General features: G+C 35.3%; 2 protein-coding genes across 2 annotated transcripts; both read right to left on the reverse strand.

Annotated features, from left to right (window-relative positions):
* Positions 1-2,746: 2,746 nt before the first annotated feature.
* LOC147389760 (kiwellin-1-like) lies at positions 2,747-3,926 on the reverse strand. The gene has a single exon (XM_086418875.1). The coding sequence runs from the start codon at positions 3,396-3,398 to the stop codon at positions 2,835-2,837; it is 564 nt and encodes a 187-aa protein (XP_086275001.1). The 5' UTR covers positions 3,399-3,926; the 3' UTR covers positions 2,747-2,834.
* A 3,743-nt stretch (positions 3,927-7,669) lies between these two features.
* LOC147389761 (kiwellin-1-like) lies at positions 7,670-8,410 on the reverse strand. Its single transcript, XM_086418940.1, has one exon. The coding sequence runs from the start codon at positions 8,332-8,334 to the stop codon at positions 7,771-7,773; it is 564 nt and encodes a 187-aa protein (XP_086275066.1). The 5' UTR covers positions 8,335-8,410; the 3' UTR covers positions 7,670-7,770.
* Positions 8,411-12,382: the final 3,972 nt, after the last annotated feature.

Here is a 12,382-nt window from a genome sequence, read left to right on the forward strand (position 1 = left end):
GGTTTCACTATGGAGTTTTTCAAACATTGCTGGGATGTCGTTGCTAAAGACTTCATGAAAGTGATCAAAGAATTACAAGACAAGAATTGCATGGATTACAGTCTCAATAGTACTTTCGTGGCCTTGATTCCCAAGAAAGTCGGTTCGGATAAGTTGAGTGATTTCAGACCTATTAGTTTGGTGGGCTCGGTGTATAAGATTATATCTAAAGTGTTAGCCTCGAGGTTGAAAATAGTCCTCCCCAACATTATCGAGGATGAACAAGGGGCCTTCATAAGGGGAAGACAAATCTTGGATGGAGTTTTGATGGCTAACGAATGTCTTGACTCGAGGATCAAGGAAAAAAAAGAGGGGATGATTGGAAAAATAGATTTACAAAAGGCATACGATCATGTGAGTTGGGACTTTTTGGAATATATGATGGGGAGAATGGGGTTTGGGGCAAAATAGATTAGTTGGATTATGAAATGTGTTACTACGGTGTCCTATTCGATTCTTGTCAATGGGAGCCCAGCTGGTTTTTTTAGGGGATCGAGAGGTTTGAGGCAAGGAGACTCGCTGTCTCCGTTCTTGTTCCTTATTGTTGCAGAAGCTCTGGGTAGATTGTTTAGGAGAGCAGTGGAACTAGGAAGGCTTTCGGGGTTTAGGGTGAACGATGGACCGTTGATTTCTCACTTACAATTTGCGGACGATACCTTGATTTTCCTGGATCATTCGAGAGATCAGGTGAGGGTATTACGGGTCCTCTTGTGCTGCTTCGAGGCCATTTCTGGTTTACATATCAATTTGCATAAGAGCAAGCTCTTTGGAGTGGGAAACGTGAATGATATGCATTTGATGGCTGCAACCTTAGGCTGTGGGCATGATGTTTTACCTACGTCTTATCTGGGATTACCGCTGGGAGCACCCTACAATAGCATCAAAATTTGGGAAGGGGTGTTGGAGAGAATGGAGAAAAGATTGAGTACATGGAAGGCCAAGTACCTATCCAAAGGAGGGAAAGTTACCTTGATTAAAAGCACATTGACGAGTATCCCGGTTTACTTCCTATCCCTGTTCACGCTCCCTAAGTCGGTTGAAATCAGATTGGAAAGGCTTATGAGGAACTTTTTATGGAATGACAAGAGTGGTAAGAGGAAGTATCACCTAGTTAATGGAAGGTTATTTGTAAGCCCAAGAAGGATGGGGGGTTAGGGATTAGAGGTCTTAGACTTGCTAATAGAGCACTTCTAGGGAAATGGCTTTGGAGATTTGGGGAGGAAAGGGGTAGATTGTGGAGGAGGGTCATTGTAGCAAAGTACGGGAAAAAGAGGTTGGGTTGGTATAGCGGTGAGGCTAAAGGCTCGTACAGGTGTAGTGTTTGGAAGGGTATTTTGAAAATGAGCGAGGAATTTGAAAAAGGGATTAGATTCAAAGCGGGTACGGGGAATAAGATCAGATTTTGGGAGGACAGTTGGTGCGGCACATCGCCTCTAGCAGTTCAATTCCCGTCCTTGTATGCCTGTTCTACAAAAAAGAACTGCTCGATTCAGTAGTGTTTGATTCGCAACGATAGCAACTCCACTTGGGATTTGGGGTTTAGGAGAAGCTTTAATGATTGGGAGCTAACAGATGTGATATCTTTCCTTGACCTTTTGCACTCGTGTCCTCTCAATGATAGTGAACAAGATAGATGGGAATGGATGAAGGCTAAAGACTTGAGATTTTCTGTTAGCTCATTTTTTAAGTGCCTCAACCCTTTTGCCGAGCAATCCCCCTTGAGATCTATCATTTGGTCAAAATTCGTTCCAACTAAAATATCCTTTTTTGTTTGGTTGGCTTCCCTTGGGAAGATTCTTACATTGGACAATTTGATTGCTCGAGGGTGGATCACTCCAAATTGTTGTCCTCTTTGCATGAGAGATGGGGAGTCTGTCGACCATCTTTTAATTCATTGCACATTCTCTTACCAAATTTGGTCAATATTCCTTGGTCTTTTCTGTATTCATTGGGTCCTTCCTTGCAAGTATTCCCTGTTGTTAGAAGGGTGGGCCAGTAATGTCTTCTCTTCCAGAAAAAGATTTCTGTGGGCTATTCTTCCCTCGGTTATAACTTGGGGGTTGTGGAACGAGAGAAATAACAGGGTGTTTAACAATAGAATGAGAAGCTCTCACGGCATATTCTTGGAGATCTTGGGCTTATTATATCTTTGGGCGAAACAGAACATCGATTTCAAGGGGATCACTTTTGATGATTTCGTTTTTAGATGGAATTCTTTATGTAGTCTTTGATGCTTTGTTCTCTTTTTAGCTTGTTGCTCTCCTAGAGGCTTCCTCGGCCTCTTTGTACTTTTTTCCTTCATTTAATATATTACACTTATCAAAAAAATATATATATACTTCACTCTAAGTTTGATTGAATAGATACGATTAATCTCACTGTTACGATAACACTAATTGTGGATAAAGACTTTCTAAATGCTTATATTTTTCAAATAGACCAGGTGATTTGGAGAAACCAAAGCCAGATCTTTGTTATGGTTTTATGGGTTTGTAATGGTTTGGATAATTTATCAACAAAAAAAAAAAATGGTTTGGATACCAACTTCGTGGTTTCCTACATAACACCACCAATGGGGGTTTTCTTATAGTGCTATAAAAAAAAACTCACGGACAGAGAGAGAGAGAGAGAGTATCATACTAATAAGGTCAACTTGAACCATTTACCAGTAACGAGACTAGAATCAGAAAATAAACACAATCTCATAATTTTCTACTTCTCAATACATAGAGCTCACTCAGTACATACAAAGCACAATCATTTAAAATACATAAAACACTAGCATATGGTGGATTTTAAGCATCAGACCAAACAATGTCCAACTCTCCCCAATCACCTTGTGGCACACCCAACGCTTCCCACACAGCTCGTGACGCATCAACAATGTTGTTCGGACATGGGGGCTGGTAATCGTGATCGCTATCACACCCCATAGTGGAGTCGCACTCATCAACCACCATGGCCACCACACTACGCCCATTAGCACTGATCGTGATGTTGTTCAAGCACCTGCTCTCGTTGTTGAACCATCCAGTTGATAGTGCTACCACCGGAGTGTCATCAGAATGGTACTGATTGTCACATTCTGATGGTCCACCACCATCTCCACCTTTCTCAAAGCTGTTGATTGTCAAAACTGCCTTTGTATGGGTGGACACAGGCGGCGAACATTTGTAGATGGTGTAGAGCTTTCCTTGTACACAACAGTCAGAGTTATTCTCTGTATTGCATTGGCCAGGAGGGGGTTTTGTCCCCCGCACTTTTCCGCTTGGCTTGCACGACTGAGCTTCAACATTCAGGCAATCTATCACAAGTAGTAGAATAAGAAGAATTAATGCACTTGAACAGAAGCTCTTCATCTTCTCTCTCTCTCTCTCTCTCTCTCTCTCCTTGTGTGATAGTGATAATGCTTGCTGCAAAGAAAGTGCTCATGTGATGGTATATATAAGGTAAAAACTTCTCATACTTACGTTATTTGACACTGAAAAATAAGAATATTTGGCATAGAATTTCTGACCAGCTATCACAGTGGTCAATAACCAGATATCCTGAAACAACATAATTGCCACGGCCTGATGACTTGAATCAAATTTTGGATCCCAATTATAGACGTGTTCGTCTCCATGTTTCCGTACCTTGGCAAACACGCCAAGACTATTCTTAATTAAGCATATTACATACAGTAACCTTGTGCGGGAGTTTGATCTGGACCTTTAGTTTATATTTTTATTGAAATTCAGCATCTTGTTGAACCTCTATGACGTCAATGGCATGGAATTGGAAAATGTTTCGAGTCGATGTCAGCCATCACCATGTTGTTTAATGGCTTAATTTAGACCCAAATATGTTACTTGTTATGAAACTAACTGCAAAGACAAAAGCCTAAAGAAATTCTGTGAAACATATAGGGACAGAATTGTAGTCTCAATCAGGTGATAGTTTAATATATGTAGTTAAATCATAATTTAACGCTTTTATGTTTAATATTAGTTAGCATAATTGTCTCTTCTACATTGTACATTACCTTTTCTTTTGTGAGGAAATTTGATCCCTTCAGTGATATTCATAGATAGGAATTTTGAACAAAGTCATGATCGATGCTATGTAGATTGAACAAATATTAGAATAAGACTTAGGTAAGTAAGATTCGTTCCACAGAGACAATCGTGATTCAAGTTTCCTTTCGAATTTGAAACCACAACAGAATTTGAAAACTGATTTGTAAAACAAAATTGAAAATTGCCATTAAGAAATAAATTGAAGTTATAATAGAAATTCAAAACAATGTAAAAGAGTTTAGAGAGCTCAAATCAACATTTGCAAGTCATCCTAGTGTTGAATAATTCTCATTGTAACTTAATCCACGTAACAAATCATTGTTCGTGAATTGGAAGATAAATCGATTAACATTAAAAGGTAATTAGAAAATATCAATTGTGAATCCTAAACTTAGATGAGATTATCCAACTTATATTTCAAACTCATCACAAAACATAATTAAGCTTAAACTCATCTAAGCAATAATCAATTAAATTAGAATTGAAAATACAAAGTGGATGATCTCACTTTAAAAGGTTTCACAAGAACACAATTAAAACAGAAATAATGAAATTAAAACAGCAATAATAAGAAGAACTCGCTCCCGCGTCAGTGACCTCTCTAAGGAGAATCTAATCGATCATCGCAAGAAACAAGTTGCAGCAATAGTAAAACAAGTAAAATATGGAAGAGAAGAAGATGAAGAACTACGTTGCACTTTGATTCCTCTTTAATAATCTCACAATAAAACTACAAATAGATCTAAAAAAGAAAGATGAAAGAAACACTCTTGATGCTCTCACTACAATCAAGAATTCTCTTTTTAAAAGAAAAACTAGAAAATTACAGAGAATTAGCAAGAAGAAGAGAGACCCCTTCTCTAGAGATTGAGGTTCTATTTATAGAGAAAAAAAGTGTGTAGAAGAGTCCAAAAGTAGCCTCCACTTTTATTTGCATAAGAGGACAAAAGAAGAAAAACATGAGTTAAGGATTAGTGCATTCGAAAGTGGGCCAAAATGATTTTGCCTTGAGATTTGGACTCCAAAATGTTGATTTTAGCTCGAATTTTGAGGCATGATTCCTTGAGAATGTCGAGGCGCGGTAGGGTGATGCCGCGGTGCAGTGATGTGGCAGATTTTGCTATTCAGCTTTGGCTGGTTGCTTCCTTTTTGCTCGCATATTGTAATAAAAATTGTTACATAAATTGTTGGTGATAAGGTCCCAATTATTCGATTTTGGGACCGTAATTCCACGAAGATTAACAACATTTAAATGTTAATCCCTATAAATAATAACAAATTATACTAATTTTTCAAATTAATGAAGCTAATGAGAATTCTTACTAATTACAGGTAAATAAGGCACATTTGGAAGTCAACAAATCGTGTAACAAGCTTCATTATAATGTGCAAGTAAAAAGAGAGCAACCGACAAAACTTGATCGCGTTCCGCTGCCATGTCACCGCTCCATGGTGGCCCCCTAGTGCTCCGCGGTGATCTAGACCCATCTTGCCTCAAGATTTGTACAGGATATTCCATATACTTTAGTGGTTGTAACTGAATGGTTCTTTCGAAGCAAATCATCCGAAAAGTTGACCCAATAACCTGGTTACGAATGTTATAAATTAGACGGTTGGTTTCAAAGAAGGATTCCCCTTTTGGGTCCCTCTTGACCCTTTTCTTCTCCTTAATTTCTTTGCATTTTTCTAGATTTTTCTTTTATAGAGAGAGTTTTTGTAGTAGTGAGATGATCAATTGTTTCTTTAATTCTTTTTGTAATTCTTTGGAGAACCATTTAAAGAAGGAATCAAAAGTGCAACTTCATCTTACATCATCTTCTTCATCTATCATCTTCTTTATTTTGTTATTGCTGCAACTACGAACCTTGCAATGAGTGGCTAGATCCTCCTTAGAGAGATCAAGGATGTCGGAGCAAATTCATCCCTCTAATGTAGTTTTAATTCCTTATTTTGCTTACATGTTAATTATTCTGAGAATTCTCCTATGACTAGATAATCTAGCTTATATTTCTGATTCAAACTTTGACAATCATTACTTAGATAAGTTCAAGAACGACTATGCTTTGTGAAGAATTTGAATATAAGTTAGGCAATCTAAATCAAATTAGGATTTTCATGAATAACTTTTGGGTTACCTTTGATGATTAAACTGCTCCACCTTCCGATTCATGAGCAATGACTTGCTACATGAATTGAGTTATTTCTAGAATTAATTTGCATCATGGATGGTTTGCAAATGCTGATTTGACTTTTCTAAGCCTCTTTCTTAGATCTTCAATCTCCACTTTCTGTTTTTATTTCAATTACAAGTTAATTTCCATCTTATTTGTGCAACAAATCTATTTTGTTTTTAAAGAATTTGTTTTAAAATTCTGTTTTGGTTTTTAATCCGAATGAACATTTGAATCTCAACTATCCCTGTGGAACGAATTCGACTTACCCAAAGTCCATATTTTAATCTTTATTTTCCACAACAAGTTTATACAACGATCATTTGGCTTCCAAATATGCCATTTTTACTTGTAAATGTAAGGAATCCCTATTAGTTTCATTAATTTGGTAGTTTAATATAATTCATTATTATTTAAAATAAACTAACACTTATACGTTGATAATCTTTATGAAATTATGGTCTTAAAATTGGTTTATTGTAACCTTATCAAGTCACATTTTGATATGGGTTCTTGAAATCTTTTTATTTTTAATTAATTCATAATCATTCCATATAAGCTCCCTAACAAGGAGCGAAATCATATTTGACACCCTTTGACACACCAAACTGGAGGTTACCTTCTATATATCATAATATTTTCATTATAGAATCTATCAAACTGAACGTTTAATCTTGTACCCATTAAAATGTAGCATATATAATTCAACTTAGTTCTTTTTCTCTTCTTGTATTTCTTTTCTTTAATAACTCATCTCAACAAATCTCCTTTAGGCTCTACATAAATGAATGGTAAATTGCAAGAAGACGTGAATCATGGTATCACTTATACAAATTAATGAATTATAAGAGTAACTCTGAGATGAGAAAACAGTGAATGAATTTAAAAATAATCACTTTTCAAGTGAATTTTTTTTTTTAATTCTGAAAAAAGAAAACAAGATTTATATTTTTATTTTTTAAATTAGTTACTTCTCAAGTAGATTGATGTCCTTTGGATGAAAATTTGAGAGAAGCATACAGAGGATGTGGGGAGCGAGTCACAGCAGAACAATCTAATTCAACAGAGTATTTTAGTATCGAACTGATGAAATATGATCTTCATTACTTTTAATTGTGAGAAGAGCCAAGTTTTCCCATTTTCTTTTCATTCTTCTTTCAGTTTCCCGACAAAGGACTTTCAGCATTGTCTTATTAGGTTTCTTGTCGTTGGTTATTAATTACAACATCTTCGATTCCCTCGCAGAAACCAGTGTAGTCTAATTGTACTACAAAAGAAAGTGCAACCATATTGACAGATAGTACTAGATTAAGAAAATTTACACAATATTTCATAGCATTTGGTGGAGACTACAATAGCCTTAAGTCCAAACACCACCACCAAGTTTGGAAAAAGAAGAAAAAAAACAGTCTCTCCTATATGTATTACTAATCAATACATGGAACTCACTCAAACATACAAAGTACAACCATACAGACTAAATAAAGGAAGTATAATGGATTTTAAGCATCAGACCAGACAATGTCCAAACCTCCCCAATCATTGCGTGGCACACCCAGCGCTTCCCACACAGCTCTCGAGGCATCAACAATGTTGTTAGGACATGGAGGCTGGTAATCGTGGTCGCTATCACACCCCATAGTTGAGTCACACTCATCAACCACCATGGCCACCACACTACGTCCATTACCGCTGATCGTGATGTTCTTCAAGCACCTGCTCTCATTGTTGAACCATCCAGTCGATAGAGCTACCACAGGTGTGTCATCAGAATGATATTGATTGTCACATTCTGATGGCCCACCACCATCTCCACCCTTCTCAAAGCTGTTGATTGTCAAAACTGCCTTTGTGTGGCTGGACACAGGTGGCGAACACCTGTAGACGGGGTAGAGCTTTCCTTGTACACAACAATCAGAGTCATTCTCTCTATTGCATTGGCCAGGAGGGGGTTTCCTACCTCTCACATTGCCACTTTGTTTACATGACTGGGCTTCAACATTCAGGCATTCTACAACAAGGAGTATGATAAGAAGAAGTAATGCACTTAATGTAAAGTTCTTCATCTTCTCTAACTCTTTCTAGTCTTGTGTGATAATGCTTTCTGCAAAGCAAGTGCTCATGTGATAGGTATATATAAGGTTCAAATTTCACTTAATGCTGTTATTATGCACTGAAAAAGAACAATTTTTGGCATAAAATTTTTAGTAGTAGCTATCCATCACAGTGGTCAATAACCAGATTCATATTCTATGCACATAATTGACACGGCCCGATACACAGATGCATTCTTAATTAATGACCTTATGCTAGAGTTTGATGCAGACCTTTTTTTCCTTTTTTTTTTTGTTATTGAATCCTGCATCTCATTGAACCTCTAAGATGTCAATGGGATGGCAATAGAAATAATATCAGATCAATGTCGCTGTCACCATCTTGTTTAGATCCAAATATGTTGTCTGTTATGAAATTAACAGCTAAGATAAAAGCCTTAGGAAATTCTGTAAAACCATATAGGGACAGACTTGTAGTCTCATATCTCAATCATGTAATAGTGTAGTAGATGCATTTAATCCTAATTTAATGTTTTTAATGTTTGATATTAGTTAGCATAATTGTCTCTTCTAAGGTGCACACTTGCATCGTTTCTTTCGCCAGGAGATTTGCTCCCCCCAATGATACTCATATATGTGAATTTTGAACAGACTTACATTTTAATTTGGGTTCTTGAGATCTGCTTTAAGAGAAAAATATCATGTCTTTGATCATAATTCTCCTGTACAAGCTCCCTAGCAAGGAGCATGTTAATCGTATTTATCCCCCGAAACAACACTCATTCACAACCGAAATTGGATGTTGCCTGCTATATCTCGCTATATTTTAAGTATCGTAACTATCAATTGAACATTTTATCTTGAAAGTTGGGCTTTGAAAACCAAGTAGTAAATCTTGGACGAAAGAACAGAGAAGAACGAATTTAAGATTAATTACTTTTCTAGAAAAAAAAAACAAGAACAAGAACAATCCAAAAGTAGTTACTTCTCAAGTGAATCGATGTTCCTGGATGAAGATTTGAGATCGATCTAGAGAGAGAAAAATCTTAAATATGTTCTCTTTAACCAGAGTAAATGATCACTGTTTTAATTTAACTAAATTACAAAAAATACCATTTGCAATGGAATTCTTGAATCTATATAACAAAATAATGGAAATTTTTTAACAGTTAACATATGGGTATTTTGATAATTTAATCTAAAATGATGCATTTTTCAAAATTTATTGTATTTTTCCTGTAGAAGTATAAAGGTAAATTTTAGTGGACATCCGTATGTATATATCCATTTTTTTAGATAAAAATTTCAACAAAAAATAGATAAATTTACACAAATATTTTCAAAATGCTTCGGGATACATAAATTCATGGAGTCTTTTATCTGTTTTCATAATTCTACCTGTTAAATTAAGATGTCGAAGGAAAACCAAATGTTGCTGAAAGCTAGCTAGTTGTTCCTTAAGCTAAAAAGTTAATATATTATAATCACAAATGATCTATCTTAATTCAACAGATTATTTCAATGTCGAACCGACAAAATATGATCTTTGATTTTCTCAATTGAGAGGCTAGAGCAAGGTTATCTCCTTTTCATTTCATTCTTCTTTCAGTAAGTATTTTTGTGACATTAGCAAATCTCTAGAGATTAGAGAATGTCTTATATATTAATTTCATTGTGGTTGTTTACCAACAATCTATCACTTGTGTGTAGTCTGGTTACTTCAAAAGAAATTGCAGCCATGTTGAAACACAGTACTATATTTAAAAAAATTACACAATATTTCATGACACTTGGTGTACAAGTACAATAGGCTTAAATCTAAACAACCTCAACAGGTTTGGAAAAAAGGAAAAACTAATAGTCTCTCTTATATCTATTAATAATCAATACATGGAACTCACTCGAATTAACATAGAAAGCACAATCATATTTGAACTCTAATTAAAAAGACTATATCTTGTGGATTTTAAGCATCAGACCAAACAATGTCCAACTCTCCCCAATCACTACGTGACACACCCAAGGCTTCCCACACAGCTCGTGAGGCATCCACGATGTTGTTAGGACATGGGGGCTGGTAATCGTGGTCACTATCACAACCCATAGTTGAGTCACACTCATCAACCACCCTGGCCACCACACTACGCCCATTAGCACTGATGGTGATGTTTTTCAAGCACCTGCTCTCGTCGTTGAACCATCCAGCCTCATAATTGACATTTTTTTTTACTTCAAAGATTATTTTCTCTCTAGACCATCTGCTCGATCCTCTTGGGTAACACAGCTCGAAGAAGAAACAATGTCATCTGCACATTTTTTTTAAATCTATTGGTTGAATACAGATTTTGGATGACAAGGATCGCATTCGAATATTAGGCCTACATAAGAAAGTTTTGCAGTGGATTGAGGGTACAAGAAAGGCGAGGAGCCCTCATTTTGAAGAAGTACATACAATCCTCTTGCAAGCCAAAGCAAGACTACACAAGAAGCAACATACTGTAGAAAACTTTGAGACTGGATCAAGCATAAAAGCCATGTTGTCATCGAAGTTGTGAGAATGTGGAATAAACCGATACACGAATAAATCTATTTGCGCGATCTTTTAAGGTTTTTATTATATTGTATCGAAGCCCAAATATAAGACATGTTGCATTAGCTTGCTAATAAGATGAATATTTTCCTTGGTTAAAACATAATGGAATGAAAGGTTCCTTAAAAAAAATGGAATGTACCTTAGACCAGCCCTATACTCCTTTCGGGCTTAAGTCAGCTAAACCCAAACCCAATCCTAACATGCTCAGATCAGAATCAGTTTGATTTTTTTCGATTTATTAAAAAATAATAATAATAATTTTGCACTTTTCTAAATCATTTGGAGTCATTTTGGAATTTTTTTTTTTTAAGATTAGAGGTGAGGGTGAACTTGTTATTTTATAATTTATTTTAGTTAATGCTTGTTATAAAATCATATATAAAATATAATAGTGAAACGAACCTAATTGTAGACCTAATCCAGTCCAGATTTAATGGATTTGGAAGATTTTTGCACCAAACTATCTTACAAGCTCAAGATCTCAGATCCTAAACTTTTTCTTTTATATTTTTGGGAAAATTACTTAAAGGACCTAACTGTGGAATTTGTTTCTAAATAATCCCTAAGTTTTGGGCGGTTACTTCATAGTCCATTAATAAATCATTATTGGTGAATTTATCGCTTTTTTATTTGTTGTCAAGTTTACAATTTTTATTGTATAGATCGCTAATTTTTTATTTATTGTCAAACTCATCACTTTTTATTTAGTGTCGAGTTCACCACTTTTGATTGACGAGTTCGACATTTTTTATTGTTGAATTCGACAATTTCTAAAATATGTTGAATTTGAGAATAAAAATTTGTGAACTTGACTTTGGTAAAATCCATCCATTTTTCATTTTTCTGAATTTTTTGGATTAAAATACATGGAAAAATCGACCCCAAAAATTTGAGATAACAACTTGTCTTAGATGATTTCAAATTAGAACAATTTTGTATTGATATTTATCCAAAACAAAGCAAAAAAGAGAGGAGGGGGGGGTTCTTTCATATTCAAAATGTTTGAAAAAAAAATCCTTGAAAATGACTTTTTCTTCTTTTTTAAATCCTTTCCAACATAATGGAGTCTCTGAAACCCAATTGAAATTCCAAAAATTCAAATTTTTTGATAAAAATAATAAGTTCGAAGCGTTAAGACATTTAATCGTAAGAAATGTGGGAAATGAGATTCAAGACTGATTAGAAATATTAATTTTACTAAATAGACTATTAAAAGAGGCCCTAAAATTTAGGGACTAATTAGAAAGAACTCCCTCATCCAGGGTCCTTTAAATAAGTTTCCCTGATATTTTTAATTCCAGGACGGACTCAATTGACCCCTTACTTTTTTTTTGATAAATCATTTGACCCTCTACTAGTAGATCTAGTTATTTTGACTTGTCGAAGTGGTCGTTGGTCATGGAAATATTTTAAATATCTATTGATAGACCGTTAGTATTGATAAGTATAAGGTCCTAATCTAGATGT

Source organism: Akebia trifoliata, chromosome 12 (genome assembly GCF_017979445.1).
Source record: "Akebia trifoliata isolate Shusen 1 chromosome 12, ASM1797944v1, whole genome shotgun sequence".
In the NCBI taxonomy this organism is placed as follows: Eukaryota; Viridiplantae; Streptophyta; class Magnoliopsida; order Ranunculales; family Lardizabalaceae; genus Akebia; species Akebia trifoliata.